The following is a 24,708-nucleotide window of genomic DNA, read 5'->3' as shown; positions in this document are numbered from 1 at the left end:
ATCCTATCCAAATAATAATAATAATAATAATAATACATCCTATGGGGCAAAATAAATCTTAAGGTGTGTGTAATAAAATATTATACGCACCGATTTTAAAGTGAAAATAAGTTTATTTTCTCATTTGAGCTTCTGATGTTAGACGTGTTGAATTTAACACTCTACTTCAAAGAAATGATTCGTTATTGTTTGAATTCCATGTGCACATTTCATTGAACATAGCGCACTATAATTTGCAATGTACATACATACTGAAGAAGCGCGTATGTTCAAAATTTAAAGATAAAATGATATTAGGTAAAACCGTTGTCTAACAATGGATTCCCATTATGTGAAAATACATAATTTTAACGATCATATTCCTGTCTTGATTGATTTAATCTGCCCGTAATGAAANGCGCGGCGCGTTGTACGCAACTAAATTTAGCGTTAAACGGTTGTCTAAACGTACTTTTAAAATTGAGACATAATGTTAAAAGGCGAGGATAATTTTATGTATAGCTTGTATCTGATCAACGAAATAATGAACCTCGGTGAAGGCTGATGGAGGCCTGAGTACATCGTTTGATCGTTAAGTGAAGTTAGTAGCGTAATGACGGGAGAACTTTGTGTTTATTTCGTAATGCTTCCGTCTCTGTTTAATTTTTCAACATCGTTTCTTGTTCCCTTTTGATTTGTGTTATACATGTATCTTTTACGTACATTGCTGTAATATTATATCCTTCTTCCCACTCTTTATCTTGCTGAATATTTGGCATCCATTACTCAAAGAACAAGCTGCAACTCCTGATCATTTTTTCTTTAAACTTTTGTTCCTTCTCTTCACTTCACAATGCTCTCATTTCTTTTACAAGGCTCCTCACATCCCCCCTAAACCTCTTCACCTTTCTTTCTTTCCCCCACCGCTTCTCTTGTCCCTCTCAGCGGGAAACTCTCCTCCCCCCTCGCGGGTTTCCTTCTCACGTCCCCTTCTTCTTTGTGAGCCTCAACGAAATTTTCAACATTTCTTCCAGTCTCCTGCAATTGAGGTTTGTCTCTCATTATCCTTATAGGAATGTTTTTCTTGCATCTCATTCAGAAAAATTTCGTTTAGTTTTCACTGAAAATTGTTTCTGATTCACCCACATGCGAATTAGATTTGGCGATGAACTGCTATGGAAAACTTCATTACTATTTTTTCACGTTTTTAATGGTAATATGCCAAAGTCTAAATATTTTCTCGGCGAATGAGTTAGGTCAGTAAACTTTGTTGTATCATATATTTTTCTTGAGCCGTATTATCTACAAGTACTATATGCATACATCGTATTTTATTTACTAACCATAAACACGCTTCATGACTTTCATTCAATCAACTACGCAATTTTCTGACGTTTTTCTGGACTTGGCGGCGTTTGCTGCAGAGAGTTTGACAGCCGTTGTCGGACCGTTCGCTCCACATCGCAATGGCATTGTCGTGTGCGGGTGCAGGGCCGTTGGAGAATGTGTCTCGAGTTACTCCATTGAAGCGGCAATGACAAACGACGTCCAAAAAGATGTTAACGTAAATCAAATTACGAGTGAGATTGGAAACGCAGAGGTGGTGAAATATATCAAAATAGATTTATTGGTTGGCGCCACGTTCACTGAACTACAAAAGACATTAATGCGACAATACCAATTTACGTCTAGCGATGCATTAATTGAAGATATTTGCACATTTCTTTCTTGAATTGCGATAGCAGTTATTTCCAAAAAGTTTTTCAAACAAATTTTATAGATCACTTATTTTTCAAAGTACCATCTCCCAGCATTTCGGCTTACCATGCACAACAGCCATTTCTTACCGTTCGATTATTAAAAGAACCTGCGTGAAAATACCACCTCCTCTGGATGCAATTTAGGATGTTTATTCTAGGCGTACCTTTGTTGTTTGTACCGTGTTCACGGTTAAATTTTTCGTGTACGGTTATCGTCGACTACCTGGTCGTCACGAGCGATGTTGTCCAGCGACAGCGGACAACCGTCCTTAGGGAAGTACTCGGCTGACCGTGAAATCCAGGATGACTTTCAGAAATTTTTTCACGACTAAAATTAATTCCAGTGGATGATGAAGATGACTTTCCAATTTCATCCACGAGTGAATCTTGAGATAATACGGTAATGAGTAAATATATACGTATATAAAAAATTCAAGCTTGTGGTAATGGGCTAAATGAGCTCCATTGAACGTGATCAGCGGTCATTATTTATTAACATAATTTATTTAATCTTGTTCATTAATTTGCATAATCAAGGAAGAAATAATTTAGGAAAAAATCCATAAATTTCCAGTTCAGTCGATGTGTTTATCAAAGTATTTGCATCCAAAAAATTAGTTTAATATAATTTTAAATCATTTCTCGTGATAATTCATTTCAATTTACATGTTCATTGGAAATAAACGTGCTTTTAATTGAAATCCTTTAAAATCTCTTAACTACCTCATATTTACCAAACCATTCCCTCATGCTGCATGGGTGAACCATGCTCCTGGCGTGAACCAAAACGCAGGTTTTAAAAACATTCCCAACTTCATATCAACATGCTTGGAAAACCCACAAGCCCCTTTTTTCACCACCCAACTTTTTCGCTTTAATTTTCTGCTGAAAATTATTCACTATTTCCCACAATATTCTTAGATCCAAAAATTAATCCATATACTTCAATTACAATCAGTTCTTTATGAGGAAAAGGTTGCATCAAAACTATAATGTTCGCTCTTTTTTCCCACTCGCAAGAAAAAAATCTCTTCACCGATGTTCCCGTACGTCAGCAAGTTCCGCCAATGCCATCAGTCACACGTCGCTCTGACGCCACCCGATCAGTAAGGCGTTTTCGAAAGCCATCGGTCTCGTTTTGCCGTCTCATTTCACTCCGTCATTACAAAGTTCGAACCAACAGTTTTCTCACGCACTGTCGAGCAGCAAATTGTCAAAATAAAGACAGCTTCGAGGGACGTTGGAAAAAGAGGGCGGCTTTGCCTGAACTCCCGACAGGTGGCTTCAGGTTCGGGCCCGCCTACACCCAAAATAGGATCGAAATTTTTTTAAAAGCCACTGGGCCATGTGAGAAGACAAGAGTTGTTTTAAATGTCCCAATGGGCATCTAAGATTTCTGTTTCTGTTGTTTCCCATGAATCTAAATTCAGCGACGACCTCGTTATTGGATGTCCTCCTTTGTCGCACTCACTGGCATCGGTTTGCTGATTTCCTTCTGCGCCAAAATATTTAATCTGAACTCGTCACAAATTTTCAAATGTGAACATAAAGTTTGGGTCCGTGGTGCATCCTGTTCACTGACTATGTTCATATCCGTTCAAAATAGCTATTTTCCAAATAATTATATCTCTATGTTCCTAAGTTTACTGAAAAATAAACCACAAACTTGAGTTTTTCTGACCTGTGGAATCCACAAACGATAGAAATCAGAGACGAAGTCTCCCAAACGCTCCCGAAATTTGAGTTTTCCTGGCGCCCAGCAGAGCAAAACTGCAAACTCGACACTCGGTTCGGGATGAACGGAATCAAATTCCGCAACGTAATCGAATTTTAGGCATGGGTATATTATAGAGGAGCGTACAAACGCAGATCTCGGGGGACAATTCTGCGCATAAAGTGAATATTTTCTGAAAACGTTTCGATTTTGCTACCGAAATTTGACTAACATGATATTATTTAAACATTTTTTGTGCAATATTGCTGTGAACCCAGGCAAAATTAGAGAACAAAAATGAATCAATTTATCTGCTACTGAAAATTAGTATGGATCTGCACCAACGACCATCTATTTAATTGAACGTACATATCTACCGCTAATTGGATGCTCAATTCAAAACTCTTGCTTCTTCACCTAAGTTACCAAAGTTATTACCTACATTATGAAAAATTTCTGGACGTACATTACTTTAGGTCAATCTTTTCTGGCCGGTAGATTGATTTTTTAAAAGGGGAGCATGTGAATGTATTTGGAGGTGAAAACCCAATCAAATATTCTGGCCGGTGCAGTGAACAGAAACTGAACCTGCCCATATGTACCCATTAGAGCCTTGTAGTTGAAGATAATGAAGTTGGTGAGCCCATACATCGTAACCTGATCTCACTTTAGTCCGTTAGAACCTGTTGTTAGGAGTAACTCGAGTGTTGGTGCTTAGCTTTAGGCGCTGCTGGNTGTACCCATTAGAGCCTTGTAGTTGAAGATAATGAAGTTGGTGAGCCCATACATCGTAACCTGATCTCACTTTAGTCCGTTAGAACCTGTTGTTAGCAGTAACTCGAGTGTTGGTGCTTAGCTTTAGGCGCTGCAGGTTATTTCAGCAGCCGTGGCAATGGATTTCAAGCACTGCAGGTTAGTTGAGGATCCCTGGCAATGGAGTTCATACACTGCAGGTTAGTTGAGGATCCTTGGCAATGGAGTTCAAGCACTGCAGGTTAGTTGAGGATCCTTGGCAATGGAGTTCAAGCGCTGCAGGTTAGTTTAGCAGCTTAAGAAATGTAGGTTTAAGCACTGCAGGTTACTCGAGGACTCTGGTATTGAGGTTCATTTACTGCAGGTTAGTTGAGCAGCCTTGACGAAGGGGTTCGAACCCTGCAAGTTAGTTTTGAGCTCGACGAAATAAGGTTCACATTGAACTGGCCCCTCGCAGCATCTAGGCAAAAAGAACAATATTTTCAGTCATGTACATGGAAATATAATCCTGCTTGCGTAATGAATTAGGTGGAGAGAACAATAAATTTGATTTCGATACACGAGGCAAACGAAGCATGAACGCAACATCGTCTTTGACCCTTACCATGACTCGTCATCAATACACGTCAACACGACAGACCGAGGATACCTTGGCACGGTACATTTGTCGTGACAAGTGTGTCGTGTCATGTCGGTAACACGAGCGTTATGACCTGAACGTGACATGTCATTACCTCTGTAACGTGCTGTAATTATCAAGAGGTAATTACTTGTACAGCGCCGTGTTCAGAATTGGTTCCGAAGAAATTATACTCATAACTATATTCTGTGTCCATTAAATTTCGAAAATCATTCATACCTTGAAAAATACTCGATCATTACTCACTCAACTATCTAGAAAATATAAAGTCTTCGTAGCCTATTTTGATGAACATTCAGCTCAAAAAGATGTATTACTTGCAATCGCGAGAGATTACCTTAATTCTCTGCTGATTTCCCCTCTCCTCCCTCTACAATGGAGGGTACCCTCAGTTCCTCCCCTCACTTCCTCCTTCCTCCTCCCCCAGGATTGGGAGCTACCCTCACTTCCCCTCTCCTCCCCCAGCAATGGGAGGTACCCTCACTCCCTCCCCTCTCCTCCCCTAACAATGGAAGGTACCCTCACCTCCCCTCTCCTCCCCCAGCAATGGGAGGTGCTCGTGGTGGCTAAGCTGGGCTGGGACCTGGGCCACGTCACGGCGCTGGACTTCGTTGACAGTTTGCTGCGTCGCCTCGCTGTCACCGGCGACAACATCGTCCGGCGACACGCGCTCACCTTCGTCGCCCTCGCCGCTACAGGTGAACATTGTATTCATTAATGAAAAAAATGTCAACATAACTAATTATCGTTTTGTAACTAATTACCTCTTGCCACTAATTCGTTCTGGTAACTACCCACAAAAATTTATGATTAAGGGAGCTTCGTCGCCCTCGCCGCTAAAGGTAAACATTAATTAATTTTTATTAATGAAAAAATATTAATATCACTAATTATGGCTAGTAACTAATTATCGCTGGTATTTAATTAACTCTTGTCACTAATTTATTCTGGTATTATCCGAAAACATTTATGATTAAGGGAGCTTCATTGCCCAGATCGCTAAGGTAAACATTATAGTATAGTTATCACTAATCATCTTTTTTAAAGTAATTAAATCTGGTAACTGATTAGATCTCAACTATTGACTTCTGGCAAATTATTTACCCTGGTAAGTAATTAATTTGGGTAATTATTCACTAACATTGATGATTATCGCACCGCAGCTTCATCGCTCTAGCAGCTACAGGTTAATTGTCGTCTTTAATGACAACTTTGTAGCATTATAGTGACAACTAATTACTTCTGGTAACTAATAACCACTGGTGACTAATTACCTCTGGTAACTAATCACCTCTGGTAACTGTCCAAGTATCACTTTCGATTACCACTCGTTTTGATTACGTAAATGCATTCAAAGCAGCAAAAGAATTGACGCAGAATTTGCAGTTTATAGTTACTTCTTCTGTGGCAACAGCCGCTACATTCATCGTTGCTAATATCTATATTGACTTTACTTGTTATATTTTTATTGTTGATTCTTACTTGTTTTAATCTTTATTTATTTCAGCTATATCTTGTTATTATTCCTGATTCTTACTTCCACTTTTTTTGTTAATTTTCGTTATATTTTCCTAGCTTTTTCTTGTTTCGCTGTCCATGGTCATGCTTCGATATCATTTTCCTCGTATTTGCATCTATCTTCTTCATATTTTCTTGGAATTACTTCCTCCTGTGTAAACTATTGAATGTGTGATATTTTACCTGCATTTTTCCTATCTGTTCACCATACATATGATTTTACTCATTATTCTCGACATGTTCTTCGTTATCTAATCACCGCTGGGCCTCCATAATTGATGCTATCCCGCGTCGCCGGATAACTGCACAAGCTCAAGTGCTGCTAAATTATATTTTGAAGATTTCTACTCATAGATAAGCTTGTTGTTAATAATAATATTCCTGTTTATATGTCGTTTATGCACACGTCAAGGATGCTGTTGCTCGCCTATGTACTACAAAAACGTCTTGGTCGATTAACATTTTAATTAGATTAATACGAAAAAACGTTGGTCTCCAAGGTTGAGTTACAATTTTTTTTTTGCTTTAAAAAAAGTTAGGGTTTGAAGTTCACTGTGAGGTATTCGTTTCAGGGCACACTTTTTTTTGTTCAATTAAGGACGATTTTTTACAGCTTCCCCAAATGACGGCTTATAAAACAAGTAAAACTCAGCCAGCCGCCCGCCGCTTGCAAAACTGCCTACCTTTATGAGATCCAGCTTCCCCCATTGCCCCCCCCCCTCAGTCTCGTGCCCCCCCCCACTGCCCCCCCTGTCTCATGCCCCCCCCTCCAGGGTGATGCTGTCTGGACAGGTTGGAGGGGCGGGGGAGGGGAGCCCCAGCGAGGGGCCCCAAAAGGGGACTCAGGCTCAAAAATTGAGAGTAAACGTGAGAAAACTTTGAAAATAGCTTTGAAATTTCAAAGCTTCACTGATTTCAAAATTTTAATTTGGCGAAGTTTTTATTCCTGATTTGCTGCTATTATCTAAGTATTGGTCAAATGGTGTCTTCCATTAGATTAGTTATCTCATTAGATTTCCCGAAACTGAATGCAATTTTGATGATATTATTTTTAAATGAACAAACATTTATAAGTGAATAAAATCAGCTGCGGTTTATCTGCGAATTTTTTTTATAGAATATGATTATGACTGAACTTATGTGTCCCATTCATGGTTAATTAATTGCCCAATGCTTAATAACAATATAATACTGCGCATCGAAAAGTTAACCGAAGACCACAGAATCATGACTGTTTTATGAAAGTTTTGACCTAAATTTTATGATGCTTGATGTTGAATACCGTACATGTTAATAAATATTGCAAATTTCACAGAAAATGTATGTTGATATCTGATTGGAAAATTTGTTTCTAAAATGAACCGCAAATTTTAAAGAATTTCGAACAAGTCTCTGCCGAATTTCTTGTTGGCATTTGATTGGAAAATTAATCACTAAAATGGACTATAGGGGCCTAAAAGGGGACTGAGGCTCAAAAATCGAGAGTAAATAAGAGAGAATTTCGATAATAATTATACAAATTTTATTTGAAATAAACCCATAATTTTTGCGGGTTAACGATCCTGACAATCGCTTGACTGTGAATATATTTAATTTCAAAGCTTCACTGATTTCGAAATTTTAATACGGCGAAGTTTTTGTACCTGATTTGCTGCTATTATTATTAATAATTGGTCAAATGGTGTCCTGCTTCAAAATATTTATCTTTTAATTCACTTCGCACCATTTAATTATGAGGAATTGAAGTAAATTTCGTACTGTTTAATCAAGCAATTAAACGTCGTTTTTTAAATTTCCTAAATCAAGATGCAGTTTTGATGATATTATTTTCTAAATGAGCAAACATTTCAGTGAATAAAATAGCGGCAGTTTATCTGCGATTATTTTTACAGAAGAAAACAATTAAAACTAAGGCATGACTCCGAATAAGCGGCACCCACTTGATTATAATTCTGAACTATGCACCTAATACTTGATAAATGCCTAATTCTTAATAATATTTATCAATTATTTATTAATAATATTTATCGCATCGAAAAGTTAACCGAAGAACGCAGAATAATGACTGTTTTATGAAGGTTTTTACCTAAATTTTATGATACTTGATATTGAATGAAGTTACATGTTAATAAATATTGCAAATTTCACGGAAAAATATGTTGACATCTGATTGGAAAATTTGTTTCTAAAATGAACCGCAAATTTTTAAGAATTTCGAATAAGTCTCTGCCGAATTTCTTGTTGGCATTTGATTGGAAAATTTGTTACTAAAATGGACCGCAAATTTTAAAGAATTTCGAACAAGTCTCTTTCGAATTTCTTGTTGACATTTAATTGGACAATTTATCACTAAAATGGACCGCAAATTTTAAAGAATTCTGCCAAATTTCTCCTCCGAGTACAGCCTCGCAGGATTAATCATCAAAAAAGAAATCATCAAAAAAATGTGATGATTTCTTAACAAGCGTTGACTCCCGACTCGCTGGTCCCTGGGCTGGGCCAGAGCTGTCGTTCAAAGAAGCTCTTGAGTTTACCACGAGCGAAGGTTATCGCGGGATTATCGCTGCGATAACGACCACACGGCCTCTACTGAGCCTCCTTTCATGGCCTCTTGGTAGCCTTTATTTTAATGGCCTCACACTTCCTCTTAAGTCTGGCCTCATACATTTAAGCCTGGCCGCGAGTATCGCTTTAAAAGTGCACCACTTGCAATGCTTCGACACCTCGTACCAGCGACGCTTAATCTCGTAGACACCTCAAAACTTTACTTTTCAACGTCGGCCGTTTTCACTAACTTATATAGCTTTAATTAATTATAAATAACTTAACTATGAATAATTTAACCATGAATAACTTTACCGTAACCATAAATTATTTATCTGTGCATAACTTAACCATGAATAACTTAACTATGAATGACTTAAATATAAATAGCTTAGCTATGAATAACTTAACTATAAATAACCTAACTATTAATAACTTAACTATAAATAACTTAGGTATGAATAACTTAACAATAAAAAAACTTAAACCTAAATAATAAATAACCGAACACTTCTCAAAGATTATGTTTTTTCATTGTAACGTTAATTTTTTTGTCTTAGGATGCGTGCAGCAGCTACTAAAAACAAATGAAATTCCAGCATAAATCCTGCGAAATTTGAAGCTTCCAACGCACCTGCGTGTGTTGGAATTGTAAATTCATTTCATGTTTATTAAGATAAGATATCCTCTGCTGCCGGCTTAGTGAAATAAGAGCGGCACATATAATATTATAGATTATTGACAGCCTTTTTACTTTATTTATTATATATATTATAGAAATGTGATATAAATGTGAAATAAGAGCCGCACATATAATATTATCGATCATTGCCAGCCTTTTTACTTTATTTATTATATATATTGTAGAAATGTGATCAACTTAATAAGTTTGATGCCCATTTTTCGCCATCTCATAAACCGTTGGAAAAAACAGATCCTCTTTTAACTCATATTCAGGAAATAATAACATTACCTACCATTCATTTCACGGCGCTATTTTCCAGGCCAAAATTCTGCAAATTTGCATAATACTTAAGCTCGATGTCGCTTATGCAAATCGTAAACAAACTTTGATGCAATCCGGAAAAGTTCGATAAATTGCAGCAGCCGACGTCTCTGCGGGAACTTTTATTAGTTATCAATGCCGTGGGAATTTGTCCTGTGCGGGACATATCGTCCGTTTGTCCTGCGCGGGACATATCGTCCGTTTGTCCTGCGCGGGACATATCGTCCGTTTGTCCTGCGCGGGACATATCGTCCGTTTGTTCTGCGCGGGACATTTCGTCCACTAGCTTTTGTTCGGCGACGTCTCGTGAAACATGCGCGTTGCGCTGGTAAGAGAAAAAGGAGGGAGATGGAGAAACAGAAAAAAAAATCCAGTCAAAATCTGTCGTGATTTGGGGGCATTAATATAGCATCAGGATTTCATACAATGAGAGATTTTTCCTAGGAGTTTTTCAGTTTTTTCATTTAGTTGCTGCAATGCCACCACAATTTTATCTTCCTAAAAAATTTGTCTAGAAACTATCACGTAAGATTATTTTCGGAATTTACAAACGGGATTCAATTATTTTTCAATATTAGTCTTGATTAGATCCTGAAATGGTTCATCACGGTCTTCGAAAGGCACAAGCTCATCAAGAATACGTTCGGATGTCATCAAGATTTGAATACATTTGAATTCATCAATACTATAATTTAAATACATTTGAGTTCATAACTACTATAATTTGAATTTATTTGAGTTTACAAATACTATAAGTTAAATGCATTTGAGTTCACAATACTATAATTTGAATACATTTGAGTTTACAAATACTATAACTTAAATACATTTGAGTTCATAATACTACAATTTTAATACATTTGAGGCCAGCAATACTATAATTGGAATACATTCCAGTTCACAATACCATAATTTTAATACATTTGAGTTCATAATACTATAATTTAAACACATTTCAGTTTATTAATATTATAATTATGGATGCATTTTCGTGATCGCGCAAACTCTCCCCTAAGAGGAACGTCGCCCGTCCGCTTCCCCGCCTCAGACGCTCGCAGGAATTTTCAGTTAGCAGGGAACCCGTACGCAGCCATCACAATGGCGTGAGAAATTCCCCCGAATAGCGGTTTAATTTTCTCAGTGAACTCTATGAGAATTTGAGGAATTTGTTTGTATACTCAGCGGTGAGGAGAAGCTGTGAACAAAAGGACCTCAAGCAACGACAAACACGACCATAATAATACGTAACTGCACTAATAATAAATGCCTTCATAGCAGCCAATATAAGAAGCGTAAACTCTGCCGCAGTTTAAATCATAATTGATCAAAATGAACTGCTCGAAGGCGTTTCAAATTTTTGTTCGAAACTGATTGGACTAAATAACTTAATTGCTGCGCATTCTAGAGCCATCCTTGATCAATGTTTCAAACAAAAACGTAAATGATTGTTAAAGTTTTCCTAAACATTAGCTGAAGCAAATAATTACGTGACGTTCTAGTCACCCTATCATATAACCGTTTTAAAATTGTGCCACTTAGCTTTTATTTCACCTTAACTATCATGTCTAACATGTCTAACTATCATGCGTAAGTAGTGCATTTACTAACTTAACATGTCTAACTATCATGCGTAAGTAGTGTATTTACTAACTACACGGTTAATACAGTTCTAATCCTTACCTGCATACCTTGTCAGAAGTATGCGTTCAGATACCATTTGTTACCTGAGGATGCGTGTGCGAAGGCGGCGACTGGGTATCCTTTTTACACCTGCGCGTGTATATCTGGAGTGGGTACCTACATACCCAATCCATTACTACTCGTGTACCTGCTCCATTAACCTTAATATACCTGCAGTTTGTCCGTCGCTTTAAGAGCGCTTTTTTACCATTAGTCGTAACAATGTATGGAGTTCTAACCTACCTGGCCGAACCACAACGGTCAGTCCTGCTGCGATGGTCACAGTGTTTGAGAAGTACACTTCAGAACGAGAATTCCTGTCATGGGTTCAGCTGTTTACAAAGAAATTACCTCAGTAACGGTCCATCGTTACCCTGGTAACGGTTCATCGATTGAAATTCGATACGGAAATTGTTGAACCAGCGGCAAAACTTGCCCTGGTTCGTCCGTTGGTCCTGAACATCATATGTAATGTGATATTGCATAATTATATAGGTTGACAATTCGTGTGGCTTCATTTGTATAATTTTTATAGTTCAAAATTGTTGTCTATTCAAAAACCTTTACGCCGAGTGACTTCAACTCTCAGCATGAACGTAAATAGGAGAGGGACGCCTTGAGACGGCAGATGGCAGGCGGGCTCGCTGTCTGCCGGCATTGACGGCACAGTTTCTTCCTATACAATTTAGGGGCACCGCAAAAATTCTACGAAGTACGTCTATGGTCGGGGATAATTATTGTGCTGGCGGCATGCCGGCTTGTTGACAGACTTTGAAGGACGGCCTGCGCAGGCTCAGGCTTTGTGCTGGTCTAATTTAGAAGACTAACGTTGCATGACATGCATTCGTTGTCTCCATGCGTACACGCGAGATTAATGCGCGCGCACGCGAGGCGCATGAAAAAAATGAGCCGGAAAAGCAGTGCGCTTTTGATTCGTCGTCTTTGTTGCATTACTTTATCTATCAATCTCTCTCCCTCCCCCTCCTCCCTCTCTCTTTTCCCCCCTTCTGCCTCTCTTTACTCTCCTTCTCTCAGACACTGAACTCTCAGTGTCTTTTTTTCCTCGTTTGTTAGCATCTCTCTTCATTGTAACACTGTGTGTGTGATATAAAATTCAACCTGATAATGCTACTCATATATCATTTTATGCTACTCACAAATTTTATTATCATAAATCATTGCTTTCTAGACACGCATGGAATAATATCCTGGTTATGGAATAATATTATAATAAATATTATTCTGCCTTTGAAGGTTATGAGCCTTAAGCAAGAGATGGGCTTTTAGTTGCTAGTGCACCGCCGGTGGGCCTCGGTAACTTCAATGCGTCTTAAGTAGCGGTCCCAGTTCTAGATTACCGAGTGTAAATCAGCATCATCCGTTCGATTGTTACCTTGGTATCTCGATTGTTACCGGGCATCGCAACTCGCTACCAAGCACCAATGCATGCACCAAGAAGGGACCTGTTCCCAAGTGTTGCAAGTGTCTGCATTGATGTCTGCATGAGCAGACGTCTGGATTGCATCGTCATGAATCGCTGCTTTTGATGCAGTTATGCGCATTGTGCATTCATACGTCTGCTATGCACACATCCAGCATTGGTTGTGTAGCCAAGCATGATGCTTATGCTCGCTCATGAAGAGTCAAAAGGCCTCACTTGGATAAATGGAGTCTTTTGAAACTGCTGAAGGCGTCTCCAGACCCAACAATATTTCCTTACTGTTTGGGTAGAATTTCTTCTCTTAGTGCTCCCACTTTATGAAGTTTGTTAGGGCTCGTTATAATGTTTGATTATTATTGCAGAAATTTTTTAATTTTTCAATATTATATGTAACGTAGATATCGTAAATACTCTCAAAGCGTCGTTCTCTGTCAAATTCTGCATGATCAATGAGTTTGTAACAAACATTAATTAACAAAGGGATCATTGAAACCTGCTGCACATAACTGAAATGTCTGCAAATAACATAAGAAAAAGTAAAATAAAGTTCGCACGACACATCGTATCAGTTAAAAAATTCTGGAAGGTTTGCCTTTGACTGCAAAATCGGCTCATTTTCATGGCTTTAAAACGAATATCTGCTGCAGTTTCGACATATGACAGATATAGTAGGCCTCTAGAGTTACATTCAGTGTATAAAACTGCATGCAGGGTCTAACAAGATTCGCATTATATGAAAAACATCTAATTTCTGCAAATATAATCAGTGTCCAAAAACCTTCGCAGTAAAAATATCTGCGGTATCCTCTTAAGATATTGTCTCATTGTTATTAAACTCTCTGATGATACTTGCAATATCTGAAAACACTTGCATCGTCTGGAATATCTGAGAAGTCCTCTAATGCTTGCAGTGTCTACAAATGCCTCAAGTGTCTGAAAATACCTGCAGGTATATTAGTGTATAAATGGCTGCTTAAAATTCCAGCTGAGGTTTCGAAATCATGTAAATGCACGAGTGCTACGTGTTTGTTTCTCTTCGATTAGCATAATTGCTCTCTTACTACTTAATGACTTCTGGAAAATTATTTGTGCCCTCACCACCCACGAATTTTTTCCTTTTAACTATTCACTTCGCTTTAATCTGTTCAAATGATACATCACTCGCGCTCTCGTCATCCAAGAATTTGTTACATTAAACTATTCAATTCATTATAATCTGTTCAAATGTTTATCACTCGCGCTCTCATCATCCAAGAATTTGTTACATTTAACTATTCACTTCGCCTTAATCTGTTCAAATATTTATCACTCGCGCTCTCATCGTCCAAGAATTTGTTACATTTAACTATTCAATTCACCACAATCTGTTCAAATATTTATCACTCGCGCTCTCATCATCCAAGAATTTGTTACATTTAACTATTCAATTCAACATAATCTGTTCAAATATTTATCACTTGCGCTCTCATAATCAAGGAATTTGTTACATTTAACTATTCATTTCGCCTTAATCTGTTCAAAAGATACATAACTTACGCTCTCATCCAAGAATTTGTTACAGTTAACTATTCAACTCACCATTATCTGTTCAAATATCTATCACTCGCGCTCTCATCATCCAAGAATTTGTTACGGAGTTTCAATTATTGAGCGCCTCATTACGGCGGCCCAGGCTGCGGTCAAGAGGGTGCCGTAAAGTTCGGGTGGTCCAAGAGAGAATTTACAACTTTGCCTTGTATTTCTTACCTGCTTCGTTTTTCTAATACGTTTCTCTTCCATGCACTGACGTGTGAAGAACAACCTTGTTTCTTCTTCAATAGAAATATTCCTTATATCATTTTTCTCGTGTAATGAAAAATACATTTCTGACTGAATTTTTCAATCTAAGTTTTGGCAGCAGTTAACAATATTCTCATGATGTATTCAGTTTTTTGGCCTCATCCGTTCATATATAATGAATATTTCACAATCAAAATTTGTGCCCCATCTCCCATTATAAATCAGTTTTCTAATAAATATATTTTCTACAGTGAAACATCGGTCTCTTAACCCAATAATTCTGTACAGTTATATATACCTACACGTAACGGATCTACGGTGAAAATACTGGAAAAATTGTCCTCAATTTCTTGATAGTTTCTTAACCTCAAACATCTGCCCATCCTTTCTTAACCAGACTCAAACATCTGCCTTTTGTTCACGTTGGTTTTGCTGGTCTGTTGGGTAACCATGCCCTGCTGGAAGGTACATATATTGGATCGGTCAAGTTCTTTAATGTTAGAACTTTTTTAGAAAACTGGTAAGTATTTGTGTCACTTCGAACTATTTGTGTGTGCACTTCATTTTCAATCGTAGGCACTTATAATAAATCTTTGACTTATTATTCGATTTTTTCTCTTTTTTCTCCATAGATCTTTCTTTGGTTTCTCTTGGCCATAATGAAATACTGAATGGATATGTTCAGATTTTGGTTGACGACCCCTTATCGTCTGGCTGAGATCAGGACGGGTCGCTTTAGACTTTAGAGGATGGGTGGTGCAGGAAAGGGTTGATTCCACGTAGTGCTGGGTAGGAGCTGAGTGCTGTTGGGATAACAATACGGGCAAAAGCAGAGCAAAATCAGGCCGAAGCGCAGCAGAGTTAGGCATAAGCTGAGCACAGTGCTGTTAGGGCAACACAAGAGACAAGAGCAAAGCAGAGTAAGGCAGCAGTGGAGCAGAGTTGGACAGGAGCAGAGCAGAGTCGTACAGGAACAGAGCTGAGTCGGACAGGAGCAGAGCAGAGTCGGACAGGAGCAGAGCTGAGCTAGGAGGAGCCGTGCAGGGTTAGTGGACTGGGTTGGAGGACAGGGTCTCCGCGGCATCACCTGCCCTCTCGCCGCTTCCTGTGGCGCGTGTGCAGCTGCCGTCTTGCGCAGCAACCCCAGCGACGGCTGCGACTGCAACGGAAACTACGGAAATGGCTTTAAACGCAACGGCTACGGCTGCGACGACCACAGCTGCAACGGCCACGGCTGCAACGGCCACGGCTACGGCTGCAACTGAAACTGCTTCAATAGCAACGGCCGTTGCTACGGCTCCGCTCGCTTCAACGGCACAGCGGCAACACCAAAGGCTACCAACCCAATAGCTCCGACCCCAACGTCCTCCGTGACAACGGCGAAATTGTTAATGGAAGCAGCGGCCAACAACTATAATGTCATGGACAGCAACAACTGCAACAACAAAAAGAATTTTATTATTATCTCATCAACTCAAATGGGAGCAGCAAAGACTGAACTGACATCAGGAACGATGGAACTGACATCAGCAACGACGGAACTGACACCAGCAACGATGGAACTGACATCAGCAACGATAGAACTGACATCAGCAACGATAGAACTGACATCAGCAACGATGGAACTGACATCAGCAACGACGGAACTGACATCAGCAACGACGGAACTGACACCAGCAACGATGGAACTGACATCTTCAGCAACGATGGAACTGACGTCAGTATAACGACGGTCGACGGCTGTCAGCAACGACAGCTGCATGACGGTGCATCAACGAACCACAATCAGGGGAGTTGGTCAAATCACACCAACCATAATAATTAGCAGGTTTGGTGTGGATTTTTTTTATATACCCCCAGTGGGATGATTTAAGTTTCCAGATAAATTAAGCTTTGAGCAAATACCTTGTTCTTATTGCTTTCTTGTATATATATTTTTTTCCATCAGCCGTATATTTCATTCATTGATTGGTTTTCGCATTTCTTCCACCAATAGTGTTATCACATTGACGTCTTTTTTTAAAATAAAAACTTTTTGCCAACATTTTTCCTAGTCCTTAATTGAAAAACTGAAAATTTTCAAATTCATCTACGTAAAGCATTAGACTCGAGGGTTACCTACTCCCAAGGCCCTAACCCTGAGATGCAAGGGTCCCTCAACCCAGGAAGAGCGTCTCAGATATCTACAATTATCAAGTATCCGTCATATATTAACTCTTCTCTCCAAGGTGATCTTATTTTCATCAATTAAATTCTTGCGGACAGCAGTTGTCTGGCCGACAGCTGTAGACCGACTAGTCCGCGGCCTCCTAAACGATGGACAGTTGGTTGGCCACGCGTGTCCGCAACTTCCTTCTCCTGCAAATTATCGACTAATCTTCCCGATTTTTTTTCAGTATCTCGAACTTTATTTCACTTGAATTAACAATAAGCTCTTACTTCAAAACCTATCATTTGAACAGCATAATTATTATATTGTTATATTCTGACCCGTTGCCTATTGCTATTGTATGATTGCATCTAAGCTTGCATGAAACACATACATGCTCACGTCATTATATCTTTGTTTATATACGTACTTCATTTACAATATTAATCATACGTCAATCCCTTACCATACTTTTTCACCTTACTCCATGAAATTATTTATACGTGAACGTCTTCATTCACAATCTTCAGTACGTTTTCATTGGCCATTTCCTGATTTTGGGCTGCGCACAATGTTTAATAGTTATATTATTATCACAATCACTGATTAATTTTTATCATGTATTCGTCTACGTATTATTTATCTCACTACTTTGAAAGATTCCTTAATATGCGTTTATTATGTCAGCTTTATATTATTTATAGCCACCAATTCCACGTAGCTCCCGTTTGAACAGTCTGGGTTTCCGTTACAGCTTGAAAGTTTTTCACTTCTTCACTCAACGGTAAAGTGATAAAAAGGGCAAGAAAAAATCTGATTTTGTTCCAGGGATTCTATAGGCTTTTTCTGACCTGGTAAAAAAAAAAACAGGCGCCGTCCTTTTGGCCGGATTAGTTCCGGGCGTCCGCATTCCGATGCTTTTCATTGAACCCTTTAACTGGCGCCGGGGCCAGCCGCAGTTTGCGAACATAAAAATTCTATATTTTTTCTGTTTCGTTCGCGTAAAATTGATTGCGCCTCCTAATAACTTAGAATTTTGCATTACATGCATTGTGCCAATTGGTTTTCATTTTTATTATTTGCACGGAATTTCAATTTTTCCTAATCAGTCTTCTATACCTTAGAAATATTTTTCGTAATAAACGTCGATTACCGAATAATTTTTCTTTGTGCGTTTTAAGTACTAAATGAAACAGCGTTAATTCGACTAATTCATTCCACGATTGGGCAATTTTTTCCACAATTTGATCGTATTCTATCAAGCCAACAAACCTGATGGTATGCAAATGAATGTTTTTTCTTTCTATACGTCAGGAGCGTTTCACTTCCTACGCTTTCATCCTTCTTTTGTTGATCCGGGAACTTTTTATTCCGGTCATCCAATTGATATCCTTTCTTTGATAATAATAAAAGTTTTTTTCAGTTGTTCGCAGACGAATTTTTTGTGCAACTCTCAAAATTTGCATGCAAAGAAAAGGCTTTTAAGCTTTTCTATTTCACGCACGAGCTTTGACATTGGATATGCTTTATTTAGGGAGAGGCAGTCACTACCTGACCAGAGGTTGGCTGCCGTTCTTGGTTTAATTTCTAACCTTAATTAATGCGGGATCTAAATTTTGTTTTGAAGGCTTCGGAACATTATTATATATAATATTATATAGTCGGATATAATATTATTTATTTGGAACCGTATTTTTATATATAATATTTTATATTCTGATAGATTGTTATTTATTCGGAACCTTATTATTATATATATTAAATTCGGTACATGCTAACCAAATAATGGCTGGATAGATAAAATTCACCGCTGCTATTTTCAGTAGATTCTTGTTAACCATTTTCATACACATTAACTGAATACTTCATGGGTCAATGAATTTCACATTTGTTATTTTTTAGGAATATTTCAACTACAAACTAGACGAATTAATTAAAATTATTCGCCTATTTTTTATTTTAGGTAACTTTTTTAGACTTGTTATCAATAATTGGAACAATGAACATCAATTTTGAGTTTTATGCATAAGTTAAATTGTAAATATTATTTCATTTTAAGCCAGATTTTAAACATTTCCTTTTCTTATTGTTGCAGAATCAGATTTTGTTGGTACGAAGCCTTCGCTGATCGCGACGGCGGCAATCGTGTCAGCTGTGCGAGGGATTTATCCTCATCTCGGCAAACCAGCCATGGAAATTTTATCCCAATGTTTGCGGACAGACATGAATGAAGTCAAGTATGTATTGGACACACTAGAACGCACGGTGGACAGAACTTCAAAAGAAGGATCAAGTTGTGGGGACTTGTCATACTCTTCCGAGGCGTCGGACGATTCTCACAGCAGTAGCCTAAGTAGTAGTTATAACAATAAGCTTAGTGTTAATCTACCCCCTAATAAACAAATGTCCAGAACAGCGCATGTAGATCCCAACTACATCTGCTACTCCCCTCTACAAGACGACTCCCTCAATGGCAGCGTCGAGGACTCCCAAAGTGGGAGTTCAGATTACGAAGGTTATGAAACTCCCACTGATATAACTGATGTACACTTCGCAGAATAAGACTTAATATTATTTATCTAGTTCAGTCATGCTACAACAGAGCAGATGTAAAATATTGCTCATGATTCTCATCGCTAATGTTTATCGTGCAAATGTTTCATGATCTCAACCTTACTCAAAATACCGTTATTTCTCAATTTTCATCCTGCATAAACAGCGTTAACATTCGATTATAAGACATAAAATTTCTAAAATTCTGGATTGAAAATTAAGGAAGCTAAGGCATGGACAATGGAAGAAGTAAACTGTGTTCAGTTAAGGTTTATTTCGTTCACTGCACAGAAACTCAGGCCTCGTACCTATATATTGTAACTCTAGTGCTATTCGTACGCCACATGTACAAAAGTATTCGATGACCGCACGTACAAAAAATGCATAACGTTGCGCGTAGCTTCCTATTGGTTTAAGATAATCATCTTATTTTTATTTTATTAATTAATCATCCTCCTGCAATCCACTTTGTACATTGGTATCTTCACCACGTTTTTCATCAATGCCGTAGCAACGGTCCAACTTTACCTCATTTGTGATTTCAACAGTCCATTTCTTATTGAAGTTTTGTGTTCAACAGTCCCTTTTGTATCGCATTTGTGTGTTCAATAGTTCATTTCTTATAACATTTTGTGTTCAATAGTTCATTTCTTATAGCAGTTTTGTGTTCAACAGTAAAATTTTGACATCAAACTGCGTTCTTGACGGTGGGCCGATATGGCTATGTGAGTGCAAACAAAATTTTATGCATTTCATTCTTGTACGAGACCATTGGTTTTGCCACTTGTGATTGCTAGTAGTATTGCTAAAATGATTTATTTTTGTAGTCATCAAATTCATAAAATATATGTTCTCTAGTCAAACCCTCTGCAACCACACAACCTGGTCTAAATAATTTCTTATTTCAACTAAAATGTTGAAAAGTTCGATGCTAAACCGGCCCAGGTTCTATCATCTTCAAAATAACTTGAATGCTTTGAAAATCTCGTAAAGGTAACGAATATTAGTATCTTTAGCCATAAGTCATTTTTATGAATTTTGCAAACTAAGAAAAATGACATCAACAGAAAATAGAAATTTTAAAAACTCACATTTCTCGTCGAATAAGTGAAAATTCTGCGCGTTGAAAACATTCATATACTCTATGGGATACGCAGTTTATTTATGTTCATACAATTTATAATTAAGATATTTTAATGGGAGCTAGCCTCGGGCTCGCATCACCAGCTCACAGGCACGTATAGTTCAAGGTATTACTTGTCGAATATCACAAAAAAATTCGCGTTTTAGAATGTCTCGTGCGCATAAAAAATAATTTTAAGAAACAATTTTTATTTTAATTAGGAAAGAGATGTTGGCGCACAAGTGCGTTAAGGTTCATGATCAAATTAAAAGACTATTTAGCCTTAACTTTTAAACTTAAAAACATGCCTGCAAGTTTCATTCAGAATTTTTGAATATGATGCATAATTGAAGAATGAAATTCTTTAAAAAATTCTTTGAATACCTAAGACTTTGAAATGTGGATTGTTTTGCAGAGAACCTATTCAATATTCTGTGTAATTTCATCGTGTATAAATATTTCAATGTATTGTTAAAAAGCTCAAGGAAATATTCGAGCATCTAAAACGCTCCAGATATAATTATGTTTACAACGAAACTCTAAAAGTTCTGGACTTTAAATGAAAGTTACGACCAAGTTAAATTCATTGAACTGGGGCTACCTCAGCCATGGCGCTTATGTCTCATATAAGACATACCAAACAATATCATGGCATCCTCAGCCATGTCTCGTGTCTCACGAGACATACCAGCTCCATGTATAGTAAACTGCTGTATACTGTCATCCTTACGTACAGTATACTGCTGTAAACTGTACAGCCTTACGTACAGTATACTGCTGTAAACTGTACAGCCTTACGTATAGTATACTGCTATAAACTGTACAACCCCACGCACAGTATACTGCTATATACAGCACAGCCTTACGTACAGTATACTGCTGTATACTGTACAGCCTAACGTACAACCAGTAACCAAAGAACAGTCTCAGCCATACTCCTGACCTCTTGTTGAAGCCGCATCTGAAGTTAATTATTTTAACAACTCATATAGGAGTTTATTCATATCGGTCTCTTCCTCGCATCAGAACTGAACGCTCAGGTACGCCTATTTTGTTTGTTTTTGTCATGCCGCATTAAACTACCGACGTTTGACCTTTTGATCTCTTGGACGAATCGGGACTAAGTTATTAGTTAGCACCTAACGAGGTTTTTTATTGAAGTGTGTTATGTTGAATGCAGCGTTTTGTTAGGGGCCGTTTCTTGTTCTGAGACTGATCCTCAACCTATCCAAGTAAAGGCCAGTATGCGTGTCCTTCACATTCGTACTCGTGCCTCAAATTTGGGAAAATTTCGTACTCGGGCCTCAAATTTTGGAAAATTTCGTACTCGTGCCTTAAATTTGGGAAAATTTTGGCAGATTTTAGCAAATTAGATTATAATTTTAGGTGCATATATGATTTCGCTGAATTATTGCTTATATGTTATACCCTTTACTCCCGATCTTCAATTCTCTTATATTAATTTAAACCTTTCTATTTGAATTCAAAACATGGATGAATTTTGACGAATATGACGCTTGGGTAAAGAATAACTGCTAAGAAATAATTAAAATAAGTCCTTTTGTTAGGTATGAATATCGTTAGGAATGTCGTCTGTCATGTCTTTGGAAATCCAATTCGCTAAATGGCTTTTAGTGAATTTAAATTTTGGCTTTTAAATTGTAACTTTTTTTGAGTCAGGCCTTTGATTTATAAATCTCTTCCAGGTAACGAAGTTGATTATCTTTTCCACTTAAGTAAATTATGTAAGTTTGAAGTATCAGACGCCTTTTTCTTCGTAGTAGTCAACCATTTAAATAAAATATTCATAAAATGTAACTTTATATTCCTCATAATTGAAGGATTTCTAGCGATCCCCGTAGTTTCGGAAAGATCTATGGAGATTTTAATATAATATTTTTTCTCGTTCCAAAATGAAGTGAACTCAGTTGCTTTGTTGTTTGTATGATGGCGGTTAAAAGTTGAATTTAAGACAAAATGAATGCAGATTTATGTTGATTACTTTGTACTAATAATTAAGTTTATCGTTTTATCGTGCGGCAAAAAGATACAGTTGGTTATTATTGAAATTCTAACTCGTTGAAATTTGTTAATGTTGAGAATATGTAGGTTGAATTTGTGTATTTTAGGAGCAGCTGATGTTCAATTCATCCGTGATGTTTTGCCACTTCATTTATTAGCCTAAACAAAGCATTTTCTTCCATTTCACCTAAATAATCGGATAATTGATTGCCCATCGATGATTCGCTTCGTATTGCCATGTACATGATATTAATCACTTAGACAATATTAATATTATCATGTAGATTATATTGATCACTTAGACAATATTAATATTATCATGTAGATTACATTGATCACTTAGACAATATTAATATTATCATGTAGATTATATTGATCACTTAGACAATATTAATATTATCATGTAGATTATATTGATCACTTAGACAATATTAATATATTCATGTAGAGAATATTAATATTGTGATGTAGACGATATCAATATTGTCATGTAGGCAGCATGCGAGGTGGAATTGATGAATAGTTTACGAGTATTCAAATCTTTTGTCTGAACCAAAGATGATGCTAGCGCTTGTTTGATCATGATGACAATGATAATATGTTGGTGATGACAACGATAATGAAGACGTAATGAAGACGATAACGACGAAGATTATGATAACGCTAGCATAGTTCGAACACCCGTTTTAAGTCGCTTTTTTGGATAGTTTTCGGGCTCAATGAAGTGTTGCTATACCGCCAGGGTTAAATTCCTAGTTACTGAACATTTTAGTTTATATTTGCTGATACCATTTTATATGTTGATTCGCTTCTACGAATTTAGAGCCTCTTACTGGCGTTTATTAAACAATACATTGAATTTCTATTAATATTTAACGTTGAAATTATATGTTATGTTCCTTATTAACGGCACATAGAATAGAATTTTTCAAATGGCTCATTAAATGTCACTTTTAATTACTCATTAAATGTTATCAATTGAGCTGAATGTTGAAATCTCTATTAAAATTACCAGCGTGTCCCATAATGGGCTATTCAAAACGCTATTCATCGGCCGCCAATAGTAATTTAATGATATCTATCATTTTTTTTATATTTCGATGATAGCGATGACTTTTTATATTTCCAAGATACTAATGATTTTTATACTTTGATGAAAGCGATAATTTTTATTATTGTGGCTATGCGTCGCAGATCTCATGTAGGTAGGCTAGGCCTCCTCAGGCTAGGCCCGCTCTGTTCGTTGTGAAGAACTTCGTAAGTTACACTCATAAAATGAACTGGGGTCATACTTTCAAAACTCGCCAAGTGAACGTAAGTACTTACGCTTTATTTTCTTGTCTATGATTGGTGGATTTTGCTTGAAAGGCCGTCAATGATTGGCTGATGAACTTACGATCTCTTAACTTTTTTTGAAAGTAAAGGCCCTGGTCTTATTGCCCAAATAATGACACACTTTTTTGCTCACAGCACACCCGACGTAGCACTGATACGACATTTTTTCGTGCCAAACCGGGTCGCGAACGCTTACAGAAGCGAAAAAGTGCGTCGGTATTTGGACGAACACTCACTCATTTGTCTGTGTGTGCTAAGTTATTTTAATTTTTCTTCTTGAGTTAGTAAGCCTGTCCTGTAGATTGTCTTAGATGATAGTCATCTCAATTTATTGATTTAATTATTGTTAAACATGAAAAATGTACTCTAACGCCGTATTCTTTTGTACTTGAAAGTAAAAAACATATTTTCTGGAAATAAAATCTTTTGAATTAAACTCCCAATTGAGTCTTTTTCTCATAAAAACTGCATGAAATTCATTTATAATCGAAAATTTCTATCAGAAAAAGCTGTATTCATATTTTTATTATAATTGAATCTGTCTCTATTGATATCTTAAAATTTTTGTTTGCAAGTTTCGATTCCGAGATTGAAAAATAATACGGATTAAATTATTTAATATATTATATACAATAATTCAAGATTCACTCGTTTGCTTGAATCGCAAATTCACTAAAAACTTTAATGCAAAGAAAACTCCACAAAAATTCAT

General features: G+C 37.3%; 1 protein-coding gene across 1 annotated transcript in view; it reads left to right on the top strand.

The window, feature by feature from the left end:
- Positions 1 to 23,993, top strand: part of LOC108673623 (G1/S-specific cyclin-D2) — a 30,373-nt gene extending 6,380 nt beyond the window's left edge. The window contains exons 4-5 of the mRNA XM_018161478.2: positions 5,391 to 5,544; positions 19,059 to 23,993. Of these exons, the coding sequence (XP_018016967.1) occupies positions 5,391 to 5,544; positions 19,059 to 19,525 (621 nt within the window). The 3' untranslated portion in view covers positions 19,526 to 23,993. The remainder of the gene's footprint in view (positions 1 to 5,390; positions 5,545 to 19,058) is intronic.
- Positions 23,994 to 24,708: the final 715 nt, after the last annotated feature.

The sequence above is a fragment of the Hyalella azteca genome, unplaced genomic scaffold (assembly GCF_000764305.2).
Source record: "Hyalella azteca isolate HAZT.00-mixed unplaced genomic scaffold, Hazt_2.0.2 contig17334, whole genome shotgun sequence".
Lineage (NCBI taxonomy): Eukaryota > Metazoa > Arthropoda > Malacostraca > Amphipoda > Hyalellidae > Hyalella > Hyalella azteca.
This window is presented reverse-complemented; position numbering and strand designations above follow the sequence as displayed.